Source organism: Pseudopodoces humilis, chromosome 19 (assembly GCF_049639895.1).
Source record: "Pseudopodoces humilis isolate 2021_Gansu_Grassland_sample_001 chromosome 19, ASM4963989v1, whole genome shotgun sequence".
NCBI classification, from domain to species: Eukaryota; Metazoa; Chordata; class Aves; order Passeriformes; family Paridae; genus Pseudopodoces; species Pseudopodoces humilis.
This window is the reverse complement of record NC_142218.1, coordinates 7479403-7506765: the sequence shown is the minus strand read 5'-3', so window position 1 is coordinate 7506765 and position 27363 is coordinate 7479403. Positions and strand designations below refer to the sequence as shown.

General features: G+C 53.8%; 1 protein-coding gene across 1 annotated transcript in view; it reads right to left on the bottom strand.

Annotated features, from left to right (window-relative positions):
• Positions 1–26844, bottom strand: part of NOL4L (nucleolar protein 4 like) — a 58878-nt gene extending 32034 nt beyond the window's left edge. The window contains exons 1-4 of the mRNA XM_005524726.3: positions 26536–26844; positions 9137–9292; positions 5436–5547; positions 791–900 (exon numbers count right to left, since the gene is read on the bottom strand). Of these exons, the coding sequence (XP_005524783.1) occupies positions 791–900; positions 5436–5547; positions 9137–9292; positions 26536–26844 (687 nt within the window). The remainder of the gene's footprint in view (positions 1–790; positions 901–5435; positions 5548–9136; positions 9293–26535) is intronic.
• Between the last annotated feature and the right edge of the window lie 519 nt (positions 26845–27363).

Here is a 27363-nt window from a genome sequence, read left to right as displayed (position 1 = left end):
AAAACCCCCACCGGGTGCTCAGGCTCCCAGCAATGTTTTCCACTACAGCACCATGCAAACGCTGTCACATCTTGCCACTGGCAGCAATGTGTGAAATCAGGTTCAGGTTTCAGTGTGCTGGAAAGAAAATCCAGCACTGGCTTCCAGTGCAGATTGTGGGGAGCAAGTAAAACATACTTTTCTTTTTATAGACTGTTTCCATGGTGCACAGAGGTTCCCATAGCTAATTCTGCAGCTGCAGAACTTCAGAAAATTGCACAGCCTGGGTATAATCCTGTGGCAGGGTGCCCCATACATCCCCAAATTAAAATCCAGAGGCTTAACGCTGTCACCAAACAACAGAGCTGAGTCCCAGTTTGAGGTGGGAGCAGAGCGGCTGCAGCTGAACCCCTTCAAGTTGCTGAGCAGTTTAAGAGAGCCCTGGAGCAACCAAAGCTAGGTCTGGGCTTCAGACCCCATCTGCTAAAGCTCCCAGACATCAGTGGGAGATAAACAAATTACTATTTGCCATATTTATTTTTAAACAATTTCTTAGAAGAACCGTATGTCTAAAGAACAAGCAGACTGTTACAAACAGTAACTTAATCAACCCCATCTCTGCCTCTCTCCACTGGCACAACTCTGAAGCAGCCCCTGAGCCAGGAGATCCAGGATGCACTGCCTTCCAGCTTGCTGTGCTTGGTCAGAGCCTGACCAGCTTGGACAAACCAGCCATTCCCAAAACCATCCTCCCAGAATCAATGTGCCCGCTCATCCCCTCGGCACAGGCAGATCCCGGCACGTCACTCACCTGCTCCTGTGAATTCATCACCCGCAGCTTCATCTGCTTCAGGTAAGTCGAGGTGAGGGGCATGTTGTAGTCAATGATCCCAGAAACCAAGGAGGAAGGTGGCTCGCTCTCTGAAGAACAGAGGAAAAGCGTTACTTAGATGAGGGACCTGCAGGTATGTTCTTGTAACTGTTACTATGGGGTATTCAGGAGAACTTCAAATCCCTGGCAAGAGCCACCACCTGCTGAGAGAAGGTTCCTCTAAGAACTTGACCCCACCAAGAACATAATTACAGAACAGATGTTGTCTTGGGAAAAAAAAACAAAACATTGCTATCACCTGTGGAAAAAGAAGCTACACATAATGTATAATTTTTCAGTGTCCCTCAAACTTGAGGAAGAAACCAAGTCTTGCTGAAGCCTCAGAAGTGCTTCCATGCACATGGGATTTATGCAGGGAGTGATGAACAAGAATCTATTTGCAGCTTGCTTCAGCATTGCAAAGTCTTGCCAATTTTGCTGGGATTCCCTCAGGTAGGAGTTAACATTAAGGCAACATATTAAGTATCTCTATCTGGTGATGAAGATTATTTTTAACATCCTCATTAAAACACAAACTTAATTTTAGAGATCTTTAATTTAAATTGTTCCTGTTGATTCCTCTGGCTGTATCACACTGAGCTCTAGAGATGGCTCCAAGTTTGGATGCTCCTGCAAATTGCTCTGTCTGGCCAGGCCCCACAAAGCAAATTCTCAGTGATTTCTCTGAATTCTCGAAGATTTTTCTGCTCTGCCAACACCACTGTGGACACAGAACATGAAGGCTGCTGGAATGATCTGTTCTAACACTGAATTTGCAGGCTCATGCAGTGGGTTTGTCCAGAAGGAAAGCTGCCATTGTTCACAGGGATGGCTGATGGCTACAAGCAAGATTTTTTTTGCCTTCAGCACAGGCAACTGCAAGTTTGGAGAATTAATCCAGCCCTCCAGCACATGTTGAAGAGATGTGTGGTACCCACTGGACAGGGAGCTTAAGCAGCAACAAAGGAAGAAGGATTCCCAGGAGCTGAAGGTGAACTTATGGTGGGAGGTTTCCATTCCTGGTTCTGAATCTCCCTGGCTGGTTTGCATTTTCTGGGGTCACTGGTTTCACAGGCATGTGTGACAGAGCCCCTTGAAAAAGCCTTCACAAAATGTTTTACAGCACCTCAGAAAAGCCATCAACCCAATCCTAATGGGCCTGCTTCTCAGAAATGCTGAGTGTCAAAAAATCCTGTTGAAACTCAGCAGACCTGAAGATGCTCCACACCTCTGGAAACACCACATCCATCATGTCTGATTAAGAAATTACCTGACCTCAGAACCGCCTGTAATTGACTTAAACATCACAAAGGTCTTTGCAAATCTTCTCTATCAAGACATTGACTGGGTCCATAGAAATACAATGCTTTTTATCTCATGTTCATCTAGTCCATTCCTGGGTAGATGGAGCCTTCCTGCCTGTGGATGCAGGGAAGGGTGGCTAGTGCAACTCAAGCCATTAACTTGCCCAAATATGAAGGTCCAAAGCTTTTAGAAACCTTGTAAACTGATTCCTCCATCTTTTCTCATGGCTTTTTGTCAGCAGTCTCTGTCACACTTTGACCTACAGATTAGGAGCACTTCTATGTCTCTATATATTAAACACCCAAAATAAACCCTTATTCTGCTGTGCATGGATGCTGTGCTGTGATGAAAAAATGCTAAAATCCCAGTGCAAGGGGAGCTTTTCACAGGAACAAAACCTGCCACCTTCCCCAGCTGGCTGAGTCCCTAAGAGTTTAGGAAAGCTTTTGCTAAGAGTAACACAGATTGAGCTGCTCTCTCCTGAAGCTCAGGCATGGATGAGGTGAGTGTTTCAGATCTCTGAGGATTATGAATTGCTGTCCTGCCATTCCCCACTCCACTGCTCATCGCTGCAGAGATGAATGAAGCTGAACAGGAGCAGCTCAGCAACTTCAGATGGGGACCAAGAGGGAGATAAGTGATCTTTTAGTGCTTAGATACTGGCTGAAACCATCCTGATGTAAATTTGGAACAATCCCATTGTAGGCCACAAATTTACAGTGAATTTGTGCAACTGAACCATATAAGGGTTTGAGCCTAAGAAACCAAACCCTTTTTTTTTTTCCCCTTTTTCTAAGTTATCTGGAAAAGAAAGAAAACCTTTGTTTTAAAAGGCCTGGAGGGGCTCCACGGGAACAATCCTCACATCCTATGTCACAAGAGGAAGCTCCTGGAATCCTTTAGCTCATTTTTCAGTTATCTCTATCACATGCCCCACATGTTGGACACACAGATGGAACAGGCAGAAATGGTTTTGATCCTAGTTCCACATTTTATCACTCCACCAGAATTACTTCTAATTTAATAACACCGTAAAGAGATCCCAGTGAAGTCCAGTGACGTTCAAACTTTCCCACAAGCAACACAATTTGCTTTTATGATGTGGTGCCCTGCAGGGTTTGATGTCAGATATGTTTAATTAGGGATTTTTGTGATCACAAATTAAATGTGTTCAGATTTGTTTCACAGACAAGAGAAATAGAAAGAGATGGGAATTACTCAAATTTTGTCATCTCACTGAGTTAAACTTTACCTGTCTGTGCTTCTATGTGCATATGCATGTGCATACACCTCAGTAATTCTTCTATGACCCCAGTGTTTTTTTTAGGTGATTTGCTCCTGATAAATTCCTGAATATGTGTTAGTGAAATCAAACACCCTTCTCCAATAAAAGTAACCTTATCTAATCTACTCAATGCATTTTCACATGTACTTAGTCACTATTTAGGTGCTATTCAGGCAGAGAAGCACTTCTGTCCTTTCATTCCTGAGGGTAAGACTTTTTACCTGTGGGATCCTTTGTATTCCTGATTGATTTATTTTTAAAAGAACTGCTAAGGGGAGAAGCTTTATGAAAATAACCAATAATTGATATTAAGCTATGAATTTGTTCAGGACAGATGGATGTCAGCTCTGATCATGGTTCCCACAGCTAGGACCACACTCTGGGGGATTTCCACAACCAGATATTCCCTGAACTGCTTCTGAACAGGGTGGGTGTGTGTTGCTGGGAGAGACACAGGAGATGCAGGATGGTGGGTGGGTGGAAGCCCCTGAAGGAAGACCAAGTTGGATGGCCTTTGAGCAACCTGACCTAATGGAAGATGTCCCTCCCCTTGGCAAGGGGCTGGAATGAGATGGACCTCAAGGTTCCTTCCAAACCCAACCAGTCTGTGATTCTGTGAAGGAACAACAACCCTTTTCATTAGATGCCTCCTGACACAAGATCCCAAACTCTGGAACTGGCAGCTCAGCTACTGCCAGGCATTTAGGAAGGTGTCTTGGTGTGGGTAAAGCCAACAAGTGACATCCCTGTTGGCCTGACTCATCCCATCACCCTTCCTGTCCATGAGCTGGCTGCTGCAGCCGCAGTGCCAGAACATCACCTGTGATGGATGCAGAGCAATCAGTGTGAAGGTCAGGTTTGCTCCCAGCAAGGCCAAAGGCCAAAACTTTTCTTGATGTAATTGGAAAGAGGGATCAGGCCCTTAGCTGGCAGAGTGGGAAGTGTTGTGGTAATGGAGTTTCAACTAATAGAATTCACATGGAGTTATTTGGGAGAGTTTTTGAGAGTTTTTAAAAATGTAACAAGTACAAAGCATTTCAGTCACTACCTTTGGATAGATGGCACATAATCCACTTACACAAAACCTCTGGGACGTCCTTAGCTCTGCTCCCAGAAGTAAACAGTTGGCAATCAGTATTTAATACTAGAAATTCTCTATTGTTTGGCCTTTTGTTTCTTAAATTCTGCTTCCCTTCTTGATAAGAGCTGCCAAGTGAGCCACTTTGCCTTGCCACTTTTGAAACAGACCAACTCCCTGCAGTTTGCTTAGTTTTTTTTAAAAGAAGCAATTTTAATGGCTGAAACCAATGTTACTTTGATGCTTTGCACGTGATCATGAAAACAAGTTTGTAATTCAGAAAAAAACCACATAAACATTTAACCAGCTACAGTGGAAGACAACCTGTTCCCATCTTCTTCCCAATCCTGCTTTCTCTTAGACCTAAGGAGATGCAGATTGGACCTGTCCACAAAAGAACTGTAATGAGTCAATCACCTCACTGGCCACACTGTTTGTGTACACAGGCACAGTGTAACTGTGATTGCCAAAACACTTGCCATTATCTAACTCAGGATCACGTGCTTATCTATTAATTAGTGTAAATTGCTTCTTTATCAGAAACTTCAGCTATTCAGACATATTTTGTGTCTTTCAATACAAAATTACCAGTTCCAGGGAAAAACTTTAGGTTATATTTTTTAGAAATTCAAGTTTCCACCCACACAGGATCATGGGTGCAGCCATATCTGTGGTATTTTTGACCTGTATTTTGGGCAGCACTGGGGAAGCTCAGAAAGAATGCCAGGCTGCTTCTGCTCCCTAAGCTGTAAGAAGCAGGTTTATGCAATTCCTTCAGCTTGGCTATAAAATGAAAAATAGCCCAGGTTAGGAAAACCCTTAGTTTAGGATGTATCTCCTGGGCAGGGCAGTATCTGGCAGCTGTTGGTGGCACTGTGCTGGTGCAAAATGCAATGTCAGTTCTGCTGGCACTTTACCTTTGGGCTCCAGGCCGTTGGAGTTGAAATGCATCCTCTTCTGGCACTCAGTGCAACTCATCAGGAACCTGGTCACAGCCTCTCTCGGGAGGAAAGCATAGGTCTCTGCAATCTGGGGGAACAACAGAGAGCTGTATGTCCTGGGAGAGGGAGAATGGGGCAGAGAGCACAGAGACCATGTGCACAACTGTTAGCCACACCTGGTCCCCTCCAGCCCTAAATCCCTCCCTCCAGAGCAGCTGTTGGTGGGGGAACACTTTGGGAGCGTAACTGGTGTGCCAGTGAGGCACCAAGACACAAATGAACAGACCTTTGTATCCCTCAGTACCCATTACCTTCCCAGAAACTCCTTCCCATTCCCCCTCGGAGTCTGGGAAGAGCAAAGCTATGAACGTGTAAGAATCAAATGTTAAAGTAAGGCCTTGTCAGCTCTGTTTGCATTGTTAATTACCATCACACCAGTAACCTGAATAATCCATTAATCTTTTGTAAGGGCAGGTCACTTTTTCCCACAATGACAATCAATTACTGTTAATAATACTTTGCACTTCTGTGACATATTTTATCTAGGGAATTGAAAACATTTTTCCAAACAGTAATGAATTAAGTCTCCTGAACCTTTGTGGGATATGTATTTTACAGATGAGGAAAAGCTAAGGATAAATATTTAAAACTTGGTTGCTTGAAGTTAAACAATAGATCCAGACCTAAGCACCTACAGAAGGTGTCTGGCAATCCCAGAGTCCTATTATTGCAATTAATTCCTGCCAGCAGTAATTTTACAGTATTTCTAAAGATCAAGACTAGGTTATTTGGAGAAGGAATGAGTCAATTTTAATGCAGACTTCTTTAAGGCCATAAAAGACCATCAAATCTTGGAGTCTGACCTGTGTAGCACAAGTCATGAAACTTCACCCAGGTTCTCCAGCAGCCCAGTGGCCTGTGGTTTGCCTAAAACATCATCCAGGAAGACATCTGGTCTTAATTGGAAGGCATTAAAAGGTGGAGAGCCCACCTCTTACTTTGGGCTGGTTCCTATGGTTAATCTCCCATCCTGTTTGGTCTAAGTGACTTGTCCGAGCACGGCAGCTCCCAAACCAGGGGCCGTGACCCCCACAGGGGTCACAGCACTTACAAGTGGGGTCATAAAGCAGACAGAAATTCAATTGTTTGTGCCAGTCCTCGGGGCTGCGAGCCCGGCAGAAGTGGGGCTCAGGACGGGAAGTGGGGCTGCAATCAGACACCTCGTGGGTGAGGGCTGGTGACTGGGCTGAGCTGGGAGAATGGCCCAGGATGTCCTGATCCCCCTCCTCTGGCCAGTGGGCATCATCCTCCTATCTTAGATAGTTAACAAATAATACCTAAATTCTAAAAGTCCACATTAAATACAAAAATACCTAAATTCCATGCATTTTTCTGCCCTGAGGGGGTGCTGTTCTAGAAGCAGAGCAGCAGGGCAGGGGCAGAGGCTTTGCTGGATCATGGCTAAGGCAGCGCCGTGCCCGGCTCTGCGGTGGGAGGGAGCCACATTCATCTCCACTGCGCGGCAGCAGAGCCCGGGCTTTCACACACACAGAATGCCAGATGGGTGGAAAGTTCAGGGGATCTTGTCCCAGCGCTCAAATGGAGGCTGCAGTGCCTGGTCCTCATGGGATTCTCCTTCTATTTAGCTGCAGCCCCAGCGAGCTCTGTTGTGGCCAAGCGGATGCCAGCTCAGTCTTCGCCTCTGTGTGATACTTATCGATGCACAAGCACAAGGGATTCCTGCAGAAACGCTGAAATGAGGGGCCTGGAAATTGTTGGTGGCAGCCGTGGTGCAGTGTTGCAGGCAGGGAACTGTCCCTGCGTGCTGCCTGCCGGGCTCAGCCGTCTCCCTGCCTCTTTTGCTCCAGCAAGCCCACAGTCTCTGCTGCAAATGTTCAGCTAATTTTAGTGATACAGTTGTTATTTCTCAGCTGATTTGATGCTCTGCAGAGCAGACAGCTTCCTTGATGAGTTATCTCCCATCCAAACTCCCTTTCTGATTGCCTCCCTCCGGAGGTCATGGACAAGGGCAAACTCTCCAGTGTCTCTAATCAGAAGCGGTGGGGAAAGGGAGCAGGGAGAAGGAAGCAGGGGATCCACAGCCTCCCAACTGGCCACCCAGCAGAGTCCCTTTGTGCACCCGTGTCAGGCATGGCGTGTGCTCTGCACCATTTCACCTTCCAGCTCACAAAGGCGCTCCGGGGAGCAAGGGCAGGAGTGAGGGCAGGAGCGAGGCTGGGCAGCCCAGCCAGCAGCGTCCTGCCAGGTCAGGAGGGGATACACGCTGCTAATGTGATGATCTCAGCTCAAGAGGGAGATGAGGGGTGGAGCATGAAGCTCTCTGACTGCTGTGAGCAGGCCTGGGAAAACAGACGGATCCAGCCTGCTCCCCTGGGGCTGTGCAGGGCACAGATTAGTCCTCCAGAGAGATGAATTGAAGGAATTAGGGAAGGGTCGGTGTGGTCTGCTGGGGAAATGAGCAGAAAGTTTTTGAATTGTGGTCATGCTGGTGGGGCTGCCCTCCCTGGACCATAGAAAGGTCACTTGCCCCCAGCCAGGGAGGGTCAGTGTGTGCCTCGGCCCCCAGCCTCATGCTCAGCCACAGGAGCAGGGCAGGGAGTGATGCCATGAGCTCTGTGTGCAGAGCCCTGCTCCCTGGGGACTCCCACCACATGTGGGAGGCTGCAGGGCACTGGGCTGCCTCACCAGCACCGCCAGCACCACAGCGTGGATGGAGCATGGACATAGGCAGGCAGGACAGACTCCAACCCTGTACTGACTCTGGCAGCACACTGAGCTGGGCAGAACCTCAGGCATCTTCACTGAGACAAGGGCGGCTTGCAAAGACCTCTCTGAGACATGGTATACACCAGAGAGATGAGCTGCCAGCGAGCTACTCCTGTCTCTAAGTGACCTGGTCCTTAGGGCTGTGGGGTTCAAGGGAGCAGCTTGGTTTTGGACAGTAAATTCAGCTCTTCCTGTAAAAGGAGAGCCTAAATGTTTGCATTGAAGGGCTGTGCAGAGTCAGGAGAAACAACAAGCTCCCTAGAGAAGCAGACTTCAAGCTAAATTATTCCTGACCTAACTAGAGTGGTGTTTCAGGATGGATAGAGCTGGTTCTTGGCATCCATAGAACCAAGACAAGACTTAGCTTGGTGCCTGCCTCCATTTTGTAACTGAGGAAACCTAGGATGGGCTGGAGAGGAGGGGAAGGCCACAGCCATGCCCCAATCCCCCTTTCTGGCTGCTCCTGACCTTCAAGGCCCGCATGAGACATTTCCCTCTGGCTGAAGGAGACAGGGAGGCAGATGACCCAGAGCATGCAAGGGACTGGATAAACATTCTCTGGTCCATCACTAATACTGAGGATTTCTCTTCCTTTACCCTTCAGACATGCACAGTATCTTTGTATGGTTCCCTCGCTCTCTCCTCTCCCAGCAGCCGCGCTGTGCTGCTGCTGCAGCCCGGATTCCTGTCCCCGAGCACAGCTGCTCTGCCTTTAAACCCCTCCTTCCTCACGCCTCCCCGCACAGGCACACTGGGCTCTGCCTCGCCTCTGCCTCCCGCCAGTGGCTCTGCTTCTACCTGCCCTGTCATCCTCGTTCCCCAGGGACTGTCCCTCCTGCAGCCCCTCCGCTCCAGTGCCCTCCCTGCCCGGGGCACGGGGGGACTCTCACCGCTCGGTAGGTTTTCTTCTGCCCGGCATGTTTGGGTGCTTTGCCCGGCTCCGACGAGCTTTCCACATGCATCGAGTAGATGATGTCAAAGAAATCTTCCACCACAGCCACGCGTTTCAGAGAGATGCCCTCGGGCTCCGACAGTCCATCTGCCCCCTACAACAGTGCAGGCAAGTTGAGTTAGTGTCAGCAGTGGGTGACAGGGGTGACGAGATCGGCCCGGGGCTAATGTGGTTGGAGGGGGCAGAGTGGCAGTGCTCCCGCCTCGGGCTGCCTTGGGCACGGGGGATGTGGGGGATAAATTAAACATCGCTTCAGGGAGGATCCTGCTGTAGCCAGGGCAGTGGCGGCTGCTGCTGTTGTGCTGCTAAAGCTGGCAATGAAATTGGGCCAGGAATAAAAACAAGGGAAGAGTCCAGAGTGGAGTCACAACTGATCAAGAAATTCAATTTCCGTAATGTGGGATGGTTTTGCTAGGCGGGGAACAGGCAGGGGAAGCTCTTGGGACCGGCACATGGTGCTAAACCATCCTGGGAAGCCCTGAGATGTGAGGTACTCTTGCTGGCTGCAGTCGCCATGGACATGGATCAGCCAGCAGGACAAGGTTTCACTGTGATGCCAGGATGCAGCCCCTAAAGGAAGGAGCCAGCATCCCCTCCTTCCCTGCACTGACCTTTCCAAGGCTCCCTCCCTCTCACAGACGCAGAGCAGCTGAGCGCTGGCAGCAGCAGCACAGCTCTTTGTGTGTTCGGATGTGCTGGAGAGCAGGAGGCAGTAATTCTGCCACACGACAGTGGTGACAGACTGATGGGAGTGGGAAGTGTGGGGAGCAGTGCTCCTCCGAGCTGACTGGCACCAACGGTGTCAGCTCACACTGGCACGGTATGCCGTGGGAAGGGGAGGCAGCCTCTGGGACCCGGCAGCTGCTATCAGCACTCGGCACAAAGCACCGGAGCAGGAAAGGCTAGTGGGAGGTGGTCAGTGGCTACTGTAATGGCAGGGGGGACTGAGAAAGGGCCAGGCTTTGGGAGGTCACTTAGCTTGCTCCTTGAAAAAAAAAAAAAAAAAAAATATATATATAATACATATATGTACATATATGTATATATACCACATATATGTATATATACCACTTTAAGGGCTGCTTTCCAAAAGGAATGCATGGATGTTGTCCAGTGGGTACCCACCAGGCTGCTAAGCAGCAACCTGCACATCTAAGTGACCTGCAAACTATCTTTTTCAGGTGCATTCACACGTCCCTGAGGGCAGGCAGAGGCAAGGGCTGTGGGCAGGGTCTGGCAGGGGTCTGCATGCAAAGGGAACAGCCAGTCTCCTAACCTGCATTTGTGTTGCCCTTGATTGGGCTCTGTGTATCTTCCACAGTCTATAGATTGAATAAATGCTGTTCTTTAAGCCACCAGTGAAGGGCCTCTCAAAAATCAATCACTTAGTGGGCCCACCTTCTGCTAAAGCTACCCAACATCTCAGAGGAGCAGTCATTTAATGTACAGTTCTGCCTATTAGAGTTGGCTCCTCACCCCAATTTTGGAACAGAGACTGCCTGTCCTGGGCACAGGCTGCAGCGGGACGGTCGCTGAGCTCACCCAGGACACGGGCACGAGGATTTTCCAACACAAACCACCTCTGCCCTCCCTGGGGAGCCCCAAGCTGGGTCTGAAGGTGGCTGTAACAAAGAGAATATTGAGAGTGAACACAAGGGGCAGGGTGGCAGGGCTGTGTGGTGGGGGTCGGGAAACTTCGCCCCAGGGAGTGTCTTTGAGGAATATAGATCTAATTTCTTCTGTCACCGTTCAGAGAGTTTCAGTTTAATCGAGGGCATGGGTATTCCCCTGCCAAGGAGGAGCGGGCATTAGGAGGCTTCCTACTGACCAATAATCCTCAGAGCAGGGTTGAAATGAGGATAATTACAGAAACAGGACAAAGGAAAATGCAGCAGGGAAAAAGCACAGTCAGATCTAACAAGCAGAGCCCTCAAAATTAAGGCTGTAACCAACCCTGTATGCAAATCACTGTTTTCAACCAGCTAATATCCTCCTCCTTGCACGGCCAGCAGGTCGGTGTTTCCTCCCCTGTTTCAGAAGGAATGCAGTGAAGGTAACCTCAGGGTCTGGGCATTGCTACAGCCTCCCTGCACACCCAGCAGCGCTCTCCTCTCCACCCCGCTGGATGCCGGATGCCAGAGCTGCCTCCTCAGCATCCCACTCCCTGCAGCGATCCTCCCCTGACTCCTTGCGTCTCTCCATCCCCTCCTCAGCCTTGTGACTGCTCTCCCCGTGATGATTATTTAGCTTTGGGAAGCAGGTGAGATGCAAGCAGTATCAAAGCCACTGGGTATAAGAAGCTGTATCAAGGCAGTGCCTCCAGGATTAGGGAGGTTTATATCTGGCAATATACCCAAATGTTGACCTAGGATTTAAGAGGACACGTGTGCTGTGGAGTACCTCTCCGAGGGGCCCACGCCCCTCGGGTTCCTCCTTCCACACCCAGCATTGCTCACCAGTATTCAAGGCATGACTCAGAGCCCATAATATCTCATAAAGGCTTAAAACCCCTCAGGTTTAAATAGCAATAAAAATCATTTGGGAAGCAGAATGGGAAGAGGGGATGCTTTTACCCTGTCCTGGTGTTGGGGCTTTATTAGAAGTCACCTGCCCCTGCAAGGAGTAAAAGATTTCAGGAGCAAAGCTCAGTTCTGACAGAGGTGCTTGGAAGTGGGTGGCATTTCAGGTGCTGAGGAATCCCTCTGCCACCTCCCATCCATCCTCCTTTCCCCTATATTTGCTCAGCACCGGTTTGTCTCTCCCCCTTCCCAGTCTCTCCTTGTCTGTGTACTGTGCTCCACAGTTCTCACCCTCCCTTTCCTCTCACCCTCCCCACCTTCCCAGAGCTGTGAGCTCCTCTCCTCCATCAGGTCTTTTCCCTCCCCAGTGTCCTTTGTCTTCCCCATCTCCTCTAGTTCCACATCTCTGAGCACTCGTACCCCCGGGACCCTCTGCCCCAGGACCATTCTCCTGGGCCTCGCTGCCGCCGCATCTCCTCTGTCCCTGCTCCATCCCTCCGACCCCGGCCGCCTCCAGCACCCGCGAATCAGTGCCGGGAAGCGCCTCTGCGGGCCGAGGTCCCCTCCCGTGCCCGGCCCCGGGCGGCGACAGCCATTTCAGGCAGCGCTGTCCCGGGTGCGGCACGGGCCGGGCAGCGCTTCCCAGGGCCGGGGACCGGCCATGGCGCTGCCAGCGCCGAGCCCCGGCACCTTTGTTCTCGGCAGCCGCCCCGGGCACGCTCGGCCCCCGCCCGGCCCGGGACGGGGGCGGTGCGGCGGGAGGGGACGGGGAGCGGCCGGGCAGCCCCGAGCGGCGGCTCGGGGTGACATCTGCCGCGGCGGGGAGGGAGGCAGGGCCGGGCGAGCCCCCCCGCCCGGGCCGGGCTGGGGCCCGCCGGCAGGTAGCGGGTAACCACGGCAACCGGCGGTAATCCGCTCCCCCGGGCCCGCCGCCGCCGCCCCAAGCCCGCTGCCCCCGCGCCCCGCCCGGCGAGGACCGGCCCGGGGCAGGCACCGGCGGGGCCCGCTGTGGCCGGTCCCGCACCTCGCCGAGCCTGGGACGGGCGGGCAGCGGCAGGGGCAGAGTCCGGGGCGGGTTCCTTCCACCCCCAGGCACCGCCATCCCGCCGCAGCTCTGCTCACCTCTCGAGGCCCACTGCAGCCCTGCCGCGCTCCCACAGCCCTGTCAGGCTCCCACACGGACCTGCCCTGGCTCCCACAGCCCTGTCAGGCTCCCACACGGACCTGCCCTGGCTCCCACAGCCCTGCCATGGCTCCCACACGGACCTGCCCTGGCTCCCACAGCCCTGTCAGGCTCCCACACGGACCTGCCCTGGCTCCCACAGCCCTGCCATGGCTCCCATAGCTCTGCCATGGCTCCCATAGCTCTGCCGTGCTCCCACACAGCCCTGCCATTGCTCCTACACAGCCCGGTCCTGCTTCGGAGCCTGGCAGCAGCACCCACGCATCTCCATGACCGCCCTCCTCCACCCACCCAGCTCCCTCCTCTCCCAGCAGCCGCCTGTGTCTCCACCAGCCCTTGTGGCCATTCCTTAGCAGCCCGGCCTGGGTGTGAAAACTGCCATAATGGGAGATTTTCACAGCCAAACTGCAGCACTGATGAGCTAGCCCTGTCCTCTGTGGGACAGCAGATCTACGGCCAGCAGCTGCCACCTGATCCAGTCCATGCTGCCCACAGTGACCTCCACCCCAAGCCCAGGTGAGCTGCCACCACCCCAGCGAAACCAGACTCCCAACCCAGGCAGCTCCAGGGAGGCCAAGGGATGACAGCAGGCTTTGTGCATGGGACTTCTCAACCCTGCAAGCCCTTCCCCAATTTGGACTTGGGTTTGAGAGAATCTGGGAGCATTTAACCTGAGCTCTCCAAAGCCTGCATGCTCCCAGCTCCTCTTCAGACTGACTGGGGCAGACACTGCCAGAGGAACTGGAAGCTGCCCATTCTGGGCTCAGCAGCACAGAGAGTCTTGGTTTTGCCCTTGCGCTGGCTGGCAGGGCAGTATCTGCCTTCTCCAGTGGGACTGGCAGTTTTCCTGGGGCCCAGGAAGCTACCCCACTCCATGGCTCTGCAGGGAAGCATCCCTTTTCCAAGGGGGTTATTATGCTGGAGGGCCATCAGACTGGGACTGCTGGAGCAGGAGTGGGATGGGAGGGAGTGCCGAGTGCTTCCCCATCTGCTGTGCTCAACAGCAGATAAAACACTGCCCCGGCCCTTGCGTGAGGGGCTGATACCAGCCAAATTCAGCTTCCTGTGAGTCAAAAGCCGCTTCCTGCCAGCAGAGCCCTGTCTGATAATGGCTGTGTTCTGCTCTCTGCCCGGGAGCAGACCCCATGCCCTCGCCTCTCCTTGCACTTCCCACATGAAAGCGTTCCCTTATGTATCTCCCAACCACAGCATCTCCCCGCCCCAGTACAGAGTTGCACGTTAAACTCTAATTTCCTGCTGCTGGCTGGAAGGGCCACTGTCACACTCATCCCTGGGACAGCCGAGCTGAATGTTTGGGGCCAGCCGTATCGAGCTGTCCCTCAAGGTCACCTCCCTTGTACACACAGACAGGCCACGTTGCTAGCTCTGCCTGTGCTCCAGCTGCTGCTGGCTGTGGGACACAGCCACTGTCCCCAGCCACGTCAGGATCAGAGTTCATCTGTCCCACGGTGCAGTCACCCTATGGCATGACGATGGGTTCCCCAGCCTACACCAGCAGCAGTACCATTCCTGTGGCACTCACCCATCCCTCACCCTTTCTTCCAGCCCTGGGTGGTTCCTTCTGCTGCACAAAGGAGGATCCCTTTTTTGAGATGAACAAAAGTGGGGTTTGGGTTTTATCTGAGCACTCTGCTGCTCTTTCCTCTTAGAAATGTGTTTCTGATTTTCAACAAGTTGTATTTTGTTCTAAGGGAATTTTTGGTCTTATGACAAAAATACTCAGCTGGACCAGGGAGTGGATGTGCACAGGACAAAGCAATTAGGACCTATTTGGATCAGAAACTGCGACATACAGGATGGGATGTAATCCTGCCGTGACGCCAGAGACTTCCCATCAAGTGCTCCAGAGGTCATAGAAACATGGAATGGTTTGGATTAGAAGAGACCTTAAAAGCCATCTAGTTCAAATCCCTCTGCCATGGGCAGTGACACCTTCCACTAGACGAGATTTCTCCAAGTCCCATCCAACCTGGCCTTGAGCACTTCCAGGGATGGGGCAGCCACTTTCTCTGGGCAGCCTGTGCTGGTATCTTGCCACCCTCACAGGGAAGAATTTCCTCTGAACACCACGATTCCTCAAGTCCATCTCCCTGGACAGCCCATGGCTCAAGTCCATCCCCCTGGACAGCCCATGGCTTTGGCCACCACCAGCACCCAACACACAGCCCACTTCTGCAACTACTCCTCCTGCACAGGCTTCAGCACCAAAACAGACGTTTTATTTCAATATGGACTCTTACAACTTTTGATCAAGAAACTGTTCTTGGTACTTCTCATCTCTGGGAAGTCAGCCCTTGATTGGCTTCTATATTTAGACTTCTCCAGGGCTTTAGGAAGTTCACTCCTCATGGTATTTAGGTGTAGGATGAAAGCAGCTTTTGCGGGGGATATGTTAAACCACAGCAGGCTCCCTCTGCTAATGCTGTGAGGAGAAAGAGGAGCTACATTCCTCGAACTTCCCTCTTCCTCTTGCCCCTCATGCCACGGGCACAGTGCGTGCCTTAGAAATAGGCACCAGGGAGACACTGGGCTGAAAACAGTATCAGCTGTATTGCTCATAATAAAAGAACCCACAAGAAGATGATGGGAAATGCTCTGACTGACAGATTTTGCTCTTTTTTCTCCTGGAAGTATTTTGCTAGGAAATATTTCTGATCATTTCTGGTTGAAAATTGGGAGAAAAGCAGTTCCTAAAATGCTGATGATGCTTCCCCGTGCTGAGCATTTTGTGTTGTGTCTTGTTGCACCAAGCAAAGACTAAGCCCCATCCTGCACTTAGAGCTTCAGATCCACTCACTGCAGTGAAAACAGCCCCAGCCCTCCTGAGCAGCTGAGCATCCCACTGGCCCAAGAGGGCTCATTCTCCTGGGGAAACTGAGGCACAAGAAGAAATAATTTTCCCGACACTCTGTGCTGACTCAGGCCAAGACTGGGGGCATTCACATTGTTTCTCTACCCAGAACTGTACACAATACTTTTTTTTTCCCAAAGTAAATACTTCCTCATGAGGGGAGCTGGCTGCTTTATTTTTAGCCGGCAAACCCAGCTGAGGTGTGTGTCTTTCACAGGGCACAGGCACCTCTTCAGAGCAAGCCGCTCTTTCAGCTGCCACAGCTGAGCCACGGGGATGGGTCCAGGCCTTTGCTCTGACCTCAGCTTATTCCTCTCCTGGCTCCCAGGCCTGGGAATGAAAACAGAGCGGCCTGGGAGGGGCAAGCCTGGAAATGGCAGCCCTGCCTCCAGCTGTGGAGAGGGCCCAGGTGCAGGGTGCCAGGGGGAGGTTGGTGTGCTCAGGGTCTGGTGGGCGGCTGGGTATGGGGCTGCCATCCATCCCAGGGCTGCCTGAAGGAGAGAGGAGAAGCCCAGCAGGAAGAGATTCTTGCTCAGATGCCTGCTCAGAGGCTCCTTGGATGCCTGCTCTGCCCGGGAGGCAGAGGACATTTTGCACGGCGCAAGAGAGCAGAGCTGCCTCCCTGCCAGCACCAGGCTGTGCACTGGCGGGGAAGCCGCAGGAGCAGCTGGATCTGGCAGGCAGAGGCAGTCGCAGTGCTCCCCAGTAAATTTGACCCTGCACCTGCTGGCCAGGAGCGAGAGGGAGCTGGCTCTCTCAGGGATAACAAAATACTGGGTGCTGTTGGGCAGCCTGTGCTGCTGTTGGAGCACTGTTTCACTTGGGTTTGGTGAGAAAGGTTCCTGCAGCCTCATGAATGGAGCACCTGACTGACCTTCCTGGGAAATTTCTCCCTGGGGCAGTGGACTTCCCACTCCCTGTCAGGTGGTGAGCATCACCCTCCTCTCTGAGGTGTGCAAGACCTGTGAGGGAGAAGTGCCACGTTGTGGGTGCCAACACGGAAGAGATCATGAGCATTATTATCTGTGGATAATTATAATGTTGCAGTATTTCTTACTATTCTGAAATAGGCAGGGTTTACACAGAGGAACTGTGGATGCTCTGTTGCTGCAAGTGCTCAAGGTCAGGTTGGACAGGGCTTGGAGCAACCTGGTCTAGTGGAAGGTGTCCCTACCCATGGCAGGAGGTTGGAACAAGATGATCTTTAAGGTCCATTCCCACCCAAACCCTTCTAGGATTCTATGATTCTAAAATGTAAGTTTGGTGGGGTTTTTAAAAATATATCTGCAAGGTGGACAGTGATGTCTTAATGTTATTTGGATCTTGGTTTAGGTGATTTGGGGGAGAATGCTATTGGAATGGAAAAAAAAGGGGGGTAAAATGGTGGTAAACTACATTTACAATCAGAAGAGTTTTTATACTCCATAGTATCCTGAAAAAAATATAAAACTAGGAATCTAAAGAATATTGATAATATGTATCTGTAACACAAACTCAGAACATGTCTAGAGGTGGCTCTTCCTTGAAGTAACTTATCACTGTGAGCAATTTCCCCAGCACCAAGCACTAATCTAATAAAAATCACAACCAAAGCAAAATCCTTTGAGTCAGAGGGTGGCCAAGGCACTGTAACAAGTGACGAGATGACCTGTCACAGCAAGGTGACCCCTCTCTGCCTAGGAATAGACCCAGCAGTATCAGGGCAGCCAGGTGACATTGTCACACCTACAGTGAAAATGTGGTGATGTCAAAATGAAACTGAGGAGGAGCAGCAGCAGTTCAGCTCCTCAGTGGTAAGAAAAATTATGTAAAATCAGTTACAAATGATGCTACAGTGAATCAAGGTCAGGCAGGGCTGAGAGGCTGAGCCCTGGATGTGTGGCATCCCGGTGCCAGCTCCCTGTGCCCTGGCAGTTCCCAGTATGTGGGCCACTGTCGGAGACTCCCACAGGAACAGCGTGATGTGCCTCTAGGGAAATGCTGACAAGCTCAGCGGATGTTGGAGGGGGGTACAAGGCCTCCACACCCTCCCCTTCCAAACCAACCTCCTCTCCAGGTCAGGGCACGGCAGGGATTGAGCTGCACCACACCGCAGTGGCTTCAGCACAGCCTGGCCCTGACACACCGAAGCCTGGAAACACCGATTGCCACAGCCAAGCATCACCACGTCTGCTTCCCGTGAGCCCACGCTGGGTTCAAGAAAGGGGGGCATTATAGTACCACAAGGGTCGTGCTGGACTTCATCACACACTTTCCCAGCATGGGAACCCAGGAAAACAGATGTCAACTGCCCTCAGTGAGAGCAGGCACTTGTGTTTACCCTGGGCTCACTTGTATTTATCCTGGGCTCTGGCTCTGCAAGGTTGGAGGGTCCTATACAGGGAGTCAGGGCAGGGGCCACAGGGGACAGACACAGATGGAAGTCTGGTTTTCTCCCTTTGCATTCAGGTAAACCCTCCCCACTCCGTATTCTGATGTGTGTCTGTCATAACCACTCTTGGTGAACCCCAACCCTTCCAAAAGCCAAACCTGGACTTGTAGATGAGCCCAGGAATGATTCCCCACTAACCTGGGATGTCCAAGTGGAATTTTTTTAAGCTCTTACATTTGGGGGGAGTAGAAGTCAAGCATGGTCTTAAACACTTTGTTGTGGTAATCCATCTGTGGAGATCCCTCTCCCAGGTGTGACACTTCATCCCATCACATCTGATCTCAGTGCCACATCACTGCAGGCTGGACACACGGGGCATGTGGAGTGGCCTCACATCTGGCTCTCCCTGGTCTTTTGTGTGTCTGTGTCTCCAAACAGGGATGCTTTTGGGAGCAGAGGAAAGGAGGGGCAAAGCAAGCGGGGCAGAGAAGGCAGACAATTAATACAACCTGCCCTCTGTGTGAGGAATAAATTGGCAGCTGACAGGTTATAATCTGTGCAAGCAGGATCTTCACAGGAGAGGTGAAGGCTCCATTGGGGGCCAATTGGATGGTTAATTAGGAGGACAAAGCAGAGGATTCGTGAAAATGTTTATGAAAGAGTGCTTGGCAAGGGAGCCCCTGAGAAACGCACACCAGAGAGGAGCTGTTTTGGGCTGGGAGAGGAAACACGAGGGTGAAACAGCAGAACGAGCGCTGAGAGGGAAAACAGCCATGCAAATGTGGCGAGAGGACGGGGATTCCCAGGTGCCCTGCGGAGGAGTTCAGGGGAGGACCCGAGGACACCTAATTTTCTAGAAATACACGGGCTGTGTCCTCCCTCTCCCTGCTCCCTTCGCCGTCCCCACCCTGGTGCGGTGGGGAGCGGGCTCTGGGTGCCGGCAGGCACCGCTGCTGCAGCAGAGAAGGGCACGAGGAAAGCAATTAAACCGGAGCTTTGATTGGGCTCACAGATGACTGCTTGTGCTAGAAATGCCTGAGCTTCTTTAAGCGCCTCGGCGGTGGCTGGAGCCGGCCTGATCCCCCATCCCCTCCTCGGCGCGTCGCTGCTGCGGCAGCGGGAGCGTGACTGATGCTCTCTGTCCCACACACGGCTCCGAGAGCTCAGAGGTAGGAACCAGTTGCTAAGAGACAGGACTGTACTTTCCAGCCCACATCCAGACCTTTGTCACCAGCTCAAGGGCTTTCTGCCGGATCCAAACGCCCGGCGCAGGTGAGCGGGAGCAGGCAGGCCTCCTCCCAGCTCTGGGAGCCCCACAAGCGTTCAAACTGAGCATGGAAATGACAGACCCAAAAGCATCCCCAGGGGACCAGCTTCCCTGGACTGGCTGCTTGTCCCAGTGCTGTGAGACTGCAAACCGGAACACCGTGCAGCACCTGGGAACCAGTGTGGGAGGTACCTGCAGCACCGACATCCAGAAGGTTTTGGATGTCACCACAGTGTGGATGAGTTGATGACTCGGTATTTGAAATGAGATCTCTCCTTCCAATGCAAGCCAGGAGAGGAGTCCTGAACTTTCATCTCCTTTATTGGGGGGGGTTCCTGGTGAATTTGGATTCTTAGCCAAAAGGCTCCCATAAAAGCAATCTACTACCAACTGGAAAGGCTGAATTTGAGCCTCAGAGACTGAGTGACCCCATCTTTTCCAGAGCACTCCCTCCCTCTTGGTGAGGAGCAAATCCATCAGAGCCTTTGCCTGTCTGTTGGAATGGAAATACATCCTCTGGGGCTGCCAAGCCAAAGCAGAGCAAGGACAGAGAGAAAGCACTCACACAGCATTGTCTTGCTGGCTGTCACTCTGTGAAGGACCCTGCACTGTGCCAGGAAGACACAACCAGCCTTCACTCCACTTCCAGAGGCTGCTGCCTTAACCTCAGACATGGACACTGTTACCCAAACCTCTGCTCTGCTCTCTGCTCTCACACACTGCACAGACTGTCTGCAGTTATTTCTCCTCAAATAAATTGCTATTCTTTGGCACCAGCCATAAAAGTGGAAGTCAGTAGCTTTCCAATAAAGACAATGATTTTGGCCAACAGGTACCTGCCCTTGCTACAATCAGCTAATTAAACCAGACACTGAAGCTCAGGGGTAGCTCTGGCCCATTCTCAATGTGATTCTTTAGAGGTGGGCACAGATGATATGAGATCAGGGAAAGCTAATTAATAATTTGCACTAAAGAAAGCAATATTAATATGCATCCCTCTGCCATGGCAACACCAGAGCATCCGTGCTGGCCAGGCCAGGTAGATGGACACTCCACCAATGCTCCTGCACACCCCTGGGCCGGGGTGCCTGGGCTTTCCCTGACATTTGCTTGTCCACAGTTAAGTTCACAGACTGCTCATGTCAAGCCTAACATAATGATAAAACTAAAACTGAACCAGTTGTATCAGAAGGAGATTATTGCTGAGAATGGTCCTGAGAAAGTTCCCACCGAAAGGACTGTGGCTAACTCTCTGGGCTCTGCTGCAGAATTTAGTCAGTGACTGAATTCCCCTTTCTGCCCGTGGTCAGAGCAAGCCCCTCTGAGCAATGACCCACGAGGAGAGCTGAGAACAGCCATGTACTGTCCTTACAGCCAGTTCTCATTAACGAGGCCCTCAGTGCTTGGACCATCTTCCTGTGCAAAGGTGGGACATAACCTGGAGTGTGGGAACAACGGCCCCTTGTCAGACCTGGGGTTCTTTCCATTTCAGCCTCATTGACCAAGGCCTGGCAGAGCTGTGCTTTGGTTGTTTGCTTTTGGACCTTCTTCAGAGTGACATCCTTTGAGAATTACAAATATGAAAACAGTTGTAGGTGAAAGAGATAACTTTCAGATAAATGTTATCTAAAACCCACTTCTCTCGGATCAGCAATGCCATGCCTGTTTCTGGAATAATGCAGGATGTGCAGTGTAGATGGCAGAGAGTTATTTTTTTCAGAAACTGTTTGGTCAGACATGTATTGGGAACTGGAACCTTTGCTGATGCAGCTCCAGGTCTCACAAGTGCTGGTGACTGAAGCCAGCACCCAAGGATGAGGGTGGCTGGGATGGTGGGACCTCTGGGACTGGGACATGGTACTAACAACCACACTGGGACTGCCTTTAATCAGGCTTGTAGGCTTGGCAGAAATTAAGCAAGGACTGAATGAGATGCTGGTTTCCTCCTTATCCTTAGAAGTGGCTTCAGTGGGCTGTCCTGAAAGGGTGGGAGTGAGCAGGGAGTGGACTTTGCTGCCAGATCTCCTGCTCCCAGCAGTGAGGAACTTCATTCTGCCAGTCTGCATAACTGCAGATCATCAGAGCTCTTTAAATTCACCTTGCTAAGGCTTTAGCTACTGCCTGGTGAGCCTAAGCCAGCTCCTGGACCCAGGGGATTGGGTGTCACTGCTCTCTGTGACTCTTACCAAAAGCGGCTTCAGATGTAAAATCTGTGACTGATGTTGTGCAAACTTGGATCCGAATCTGGAGAGGATGCTAATGTGGGAGATTTTCTTTAGATGGGGTTGAATGGGACCATGCACCCAGGCCAGAACAGTTGCAGTCTCCTAAGGGCACATTTAAATGTAAACCTGCCATCAGTTCCACTCCTTGGAAAAGCCGGTGCTGCCCCGTGTGCTCAGGGTGGGATCTCTCCACAGGTGAAAGCTCTGCATGCTCTAAGTAAGGCTGGTTCAATGGGAGTAATAGACAATTTCTCAGATAATACCCTCAGGCCCATCTGCCTTGTCTAAGGCTATTCTGAATGGTCTTGATTTATTTTTTTTTATCACTTGAAGTCCCCAGAAAGTCTGAGTGGTTATTCACACCATGAAAACCTTCTGTTGACTGATGTTCTTAGAGGTTATAGATGTGCAGCTTTTTGGGCCACTGAATATGGGCATTGAAGGGTACTTGTATCAGGAAAAATGTAGCCTCTATTAGCTGTTGGAGCAGCATCTTTCTGACATGCCTGGCTCCTCAGCTCCGGCATTCTGCCACTGAGCTGTGCTGTCCCACGGCCTGGCACCGCAGCTTGCACAGCACAACACTCCCTGTCTCTGGAGCTAAAATGAGTTTAAGGATAGGCTGTGCTGTGAGATTTATCCACTGTCCCATGGGATAGTTTTCCTGCTGTCCATGAAAGCCTCCATCCATTCTGCATTTTGGACTCACCAATTATATTTCCAGCGCTCCCCCCACCCCAGCTTCGTTCCTTGGGTGAATTTCACCAGGTACAATCGTGAAATAATTTTGAACATCTGGTGCCAGGGGAGCCAACACAGGTGAGCTGTACCTGTACAACAGCAGCAACCCACTGGAGCAATGCCCTCATCCTGTTAGCGATGCCTACAAAGCCCCAGAGCCTCATGTCAGCGCTGCGGGGGACGGGGAGAGAGCAGCAAAGCAGAATCAAACGTGGGCAGTGCTGCAGAGCCTGCCTGGTCCCCACGGCTCCGCACAGCCCCCGAAGGGCCGAGCTGACGCCAGGCTTCCCCGGCTCATCCCGCAGCCCCCCAGCCTGCATCACGGCCTGCCAGCACGAATCTGTCCTGGCCGCCACGCCGGAGTTGTGACAAGCTCCCACCACACACGGCCAAGTACAGCATCGATTTAGAGAGCAGCTAACGCCCGAGCCGAAGTCTGAGGAGAACCCTCCCCTGCACACCCGCTGCTCCGGCCACAGCCATCTGCTCCGCCGGTTGTCACTGAGCACTGTCCATTTCCCTGCACTGTGGCTCCATCTCGCTCCACGTTTGTCTGGGAAAGACTGTCTAAATGATGCTAAACGCTTAGGACAAGAGGGACATGAGATTATAATGAACTGCATCTTAGCACCTTGTCACGGACAAATTCTCCCACAGTTCTTAGCAAAGCTGGGGAGAAGGATGAGTGCTGCCCATCCAGTGCCAGGGTGTGCAGCCCATCGATAACGAGGGGGTTCACATCTTAGAGTGTGTCAGCCATAGGAAAGAAGGGCAGATCTGAGCACTTTGGGCTGTATCCATTGTCTGTGCTGCAGCAGCACACAAAGATATTCTGCTTTTTCAGTACAGCCTAAATATATTTTTTTCCAACACCCTGACCTAAAGGATGCAGAGTCCAGCCCGTGTGTGAATAGGGCTGTCAGGCAGCAATGTCCTACACCACTAAACCGCCTGTGTTTATCTGCGTAGGGCTTTTTTAATTGTATGTGTTAAATGTCCAGCATCTTTGGGACGTTCATCTGGGAAAAAGAAATGTGAACAGTCTCTGTGCCAGACATCCGTCCGCACTGCTGTTCCTATTCCCAGTGCATTCTTTGAGAAGACCACCATCTGCTCTGACCACCACCTAAGGCAGATGCCCCCTTCTCAGTGCACAGTCCCTGCTCTCAAGCCACCCAAATCTGATTAGGCCTGTTCTGATGAGAGGCCTGGAGGAGGGCAAGGGAAAGTTACTCCGGAGAGAAAATAATAACCACATGTTAATTAATTTTTCACTACAGATGAGCAGAAAATGCACAAGCCAGCTCAGGGTGCAAAAGCCAAAAGGAACAGCTCTACTGGTTTTCTGGGGAGGGGGGGGGGGGGTGGTGGTGGTGATTATTTTGGGGGTTTGGGATTATCATTATTATTATTTTCCAGAGGAGGAGTGGCCCCAGCCCTGTTAGGGAAAGGAAATCTTATCCCCACTGCTGCCCTCTACGCGCTCTTTACCACCTCTTTTCCAGCTTTCCTCCAGGTCCCTTGGATTTCCTGTGGCGTCCTGCAGTGAGAGCAGAGCAGGATGCACCCCCTGCCACCCCCTCACTGCACCCGGGGTGGGGGCTCTGCCTGTCCCTGCAGCAGGGGACATCCCCAGAACGGTGCTCGCCCGGCAGATGTGCTCGGGGAAGGGCGAGCGGACAGGACGAGCGGGATCAGATTGCTGAGGAGCACAGCCAGGGGAAAGCAACCAAAACACTGCTCCAGAAGTATTTGGGAAAAGCAGCTGAACAGACTTTAAACCAGAATCCAGGCATTACTGTCCAGCAAAAGCCTCATATCAGCTTCATGAATTGACTGTGTGCCTGAAAGGCAAGGAAAGCAAGGAAATACACCCCAAACCCAGCCCAAATCACCAAGAATGTGGAGAGCACTGAATTACAAGGAGCTGAAGAAAATCTTTGGAAAGTTATCTCTAAATTTGAGAGCCACTTCAGGCAAAACCAAATTCCCAACTGCATCCATCTGAAATGGTCCATGGGATTCCTGGTGGAGAGTGGCACAGTGGGGCCAGGAGGCCAGGACCAAAGGAGCAGGAGGCAACAACTTCTACAAACCCCACTCCAGAAGGTTTTGGGGACTGTGATGACTGGTCTCCCTTTGCAGTGGCTCTGCAAAGTGCTCCCAGTCCTAACATCTGGCCGGCATCTAGGCACTGGGAAATAAGCTGTATTGCCCCTTGGAAAATTCGGTTGTCCCCTAGGATATCTCTGCTTGTTTGTTGGTTTAGGGGAGCCTGGGTGTAACGCCTGTCTGTAGCCTGCAGGGACTCTGCCAGAGAAGATGCGGGGGCCTAGGCATGCTCCTCGCTGAAACTTCATCTGTGTGGAGGCCCTTTGGGAATATGCGGGCTTGTGCCGGCCTGGTTGAGCTGCTGACCCTCGGGACTCCCTCCCGGACAAAGGGGAGGGGGTGTCTAGCAAGCAGCGGGGTCGAGGGAGTCTGGCTCGGCCTCTCTGGGGTACCATGACTCTGCAGCATTTGGAAGATCTGGGATAGAGTCACTGACTGGATGGAGAGGACCCGGGAGGGAGTGCTGGATCTCTGGAAGGGGGTACAGCTCCTAATCCGCCCTCCTCAGGGGCTCCTGGCACAGGGGGAGTGATAGAGGAGGGCTGCTAAGAGGTCTTAAAAAAAAAAAAAAAAAATCGCAAAGAATTTTTTTGGGGCATGGCATGGGGGAGGGGGGCAGAGAGGGGAGAAAGAAAGGAGCCTCTGAGCACCACGAAGGGAGAGGGAGAAATAATGACCCTTCCCCCTCCCCCCAATAATCAGGCGGACCAGATGGGAGGTAAATAGTGCGTTTAGAAGCATTTGCCACAGATGGGCTGCCCTCAATGGAAGCATCCTCCAGCCACATCAATGCTGGAGTCTGTGTGCACAGAAAACACTGCACCCTTCAGAGCAGCGGCAGCAGCAGCAGCAGCGGGAGAGGCGGGGAGGGACGGGGAAAAAAATCCCTGCCAGAGCCCTCCGGTGCCCGCGGTCCCGGCGGGGCGGAGAGGGGCTCGGAGGATGGCGGGGGGCGCGGGGCCGGGGCCGGGGCAGCCCCGCCGGGCGCTCCCTGCGCGGGGCCGGGGCCGCCAAAGTTGCGCGTTTCCCCCCGCGCCGGGGAGCGGGACACGCTCGGGACGGGAACAATGGGGCGGGGGGGCAGCCCCGGGCGGCGGCGGGAGGAGGGAGGGAGGCGGCGGCCGGTGCCCTGCTCCCCGGCCCGGCCGGGCGCCGAACAATGAGGCTCCGGCGGGGGAGTTCCCGGGACAGCGGCCCGCGAGCGGGCGGGGGAGGCTGCCCTAATCCGGGCTCTGCCGCTGCCCGCACCCCCCGGCGCACCGGCTGCGGCGGGCGCGCCGGGCGGGCAGCGCCGCGGGACGCCGGGGCCGGGCTCAGCGCGGCGGCCGGGCTCGCCCCGCTCCGCTCCTCTCCGCTCCGCTCGGCTCGGCACGGCGGCGGGGCGGGCAGGGCGCGGGGGCGGGGCGGGGGGGCGGGGGGTGCCGGCGCCCCGTCCCCGCCGCCCGCTGCCCTTGACTGCAGCCCTGTCCCCGGCCGTGGGGCGGATGGGAAATGCCGGGCGAACGTGATCGGACAGGGCGGGGGGGCGGCGGGGCCCGCACCGGGCGGCGGCGCGGCCCCCCCGCGGGGGCAGGGGCACGGCGGCGGGCGCGGGGCACCGCCGCCCCCCCACCTCCCCCGCGCCGGCAGCGCCCGGGGAAGGCGGCAGCACCGGATGGGACGGGGACGGGGATGGGGACCGGGGGGGCGGCGGAAGGTGCGAGGCTCCGGGCGGGCGCCTCTCCCCATCCGCACCCCGGGCGGGTCGGGGCGGCGGGGGCGCGGCGGCTGCCCCGGGAACGGCGGGGGCTGCGGGAGCGGCCGGGCCCCGCGTCGCGCCCCGCATGGGGCATGCGCGCTCCCGGCGGCCGGCGGGGCTGGGCCGCCGGGTGCTGGCGGAACAGGGCGGGCGGGGGGGGGGGGGGGACCGGGGCCCCGGGGGTGCCCGCCCCCACCCCGGGCAATTCCCCCCCGCCCTCCCCGCCCGCACCCCCGGGGAGGACAAACAGACACGGACAGGCAGGCAGACAGACAGACACAGAGCCCCCGGGGCACGGAGCGCACTAACCGTTCCCGTTTTCACCGGCACATATACCACCACTTGACCCATCTTCGTCGCCTCCCTGGTGCCGTTTCCCAGGCGGAAGCCCTTGGACCGGACCCAGAACTGGAACTTGCCTTTCTCCCCCCCGCCGGAGCCGCCGCCGGAGCCGGTTCCCCCCTGCAGCACCTCGGCGATGCGCTGGTACTTGCTCCGGGTCACCGTCTTGGTTTTGGCCGAGTCCCCGTAGGTGCGCAGGCACCAGTCCCGGAACTGCCGCCCCAGCTCGCTGTCCCCGGGGCGGCTCCCCCGCAGCAGTAACGGCGGCTTCGGCATCGCCCGACCGGCGGCGGCGGCGGTAACGGCGGCGGTAGCAGCAGCAGCGGCGGCGCCCGGCCCCGCGCCCTGTCCCGGAGCGGGCGGAGGGACAGCGGCGCTCCCGGGACGGGCTGCGGGGGCGACGGGCGGGATGGAGCGGGGAGCAGGAGGCGCAGGAGGGGTGGCGGCCGCTGTAACGGGGAGTGGGGGGGAGCACCGGGGCTCGGACAGCGACCGGAGGGAGGCACCGGCGGCGCCAGCAGCAGCAGCAGCCGCTCCTGTCACAGGATCACAGGCGGCTCCGGCTCGTCCCCCTCCCTCCCTCCCTCCGCCCGCCCGCCCGCCCGCCCGTCCCTGCCTCCTCCGCCCCCCTCCGGCCGCCTCCTCCTCTCAGCGGGATCCCACCTGTTAGAGCGGCCTCGCCACCACCGACGGGTCGTCCCCCCCCCACTTCAACCCCCGGCCCCGGGGCAGCTGCTCCCCCACGCCCCCGCTCCGGTGGGATGCGCTCCCCTGGCTGGGCCGCCTCTTCCCCCC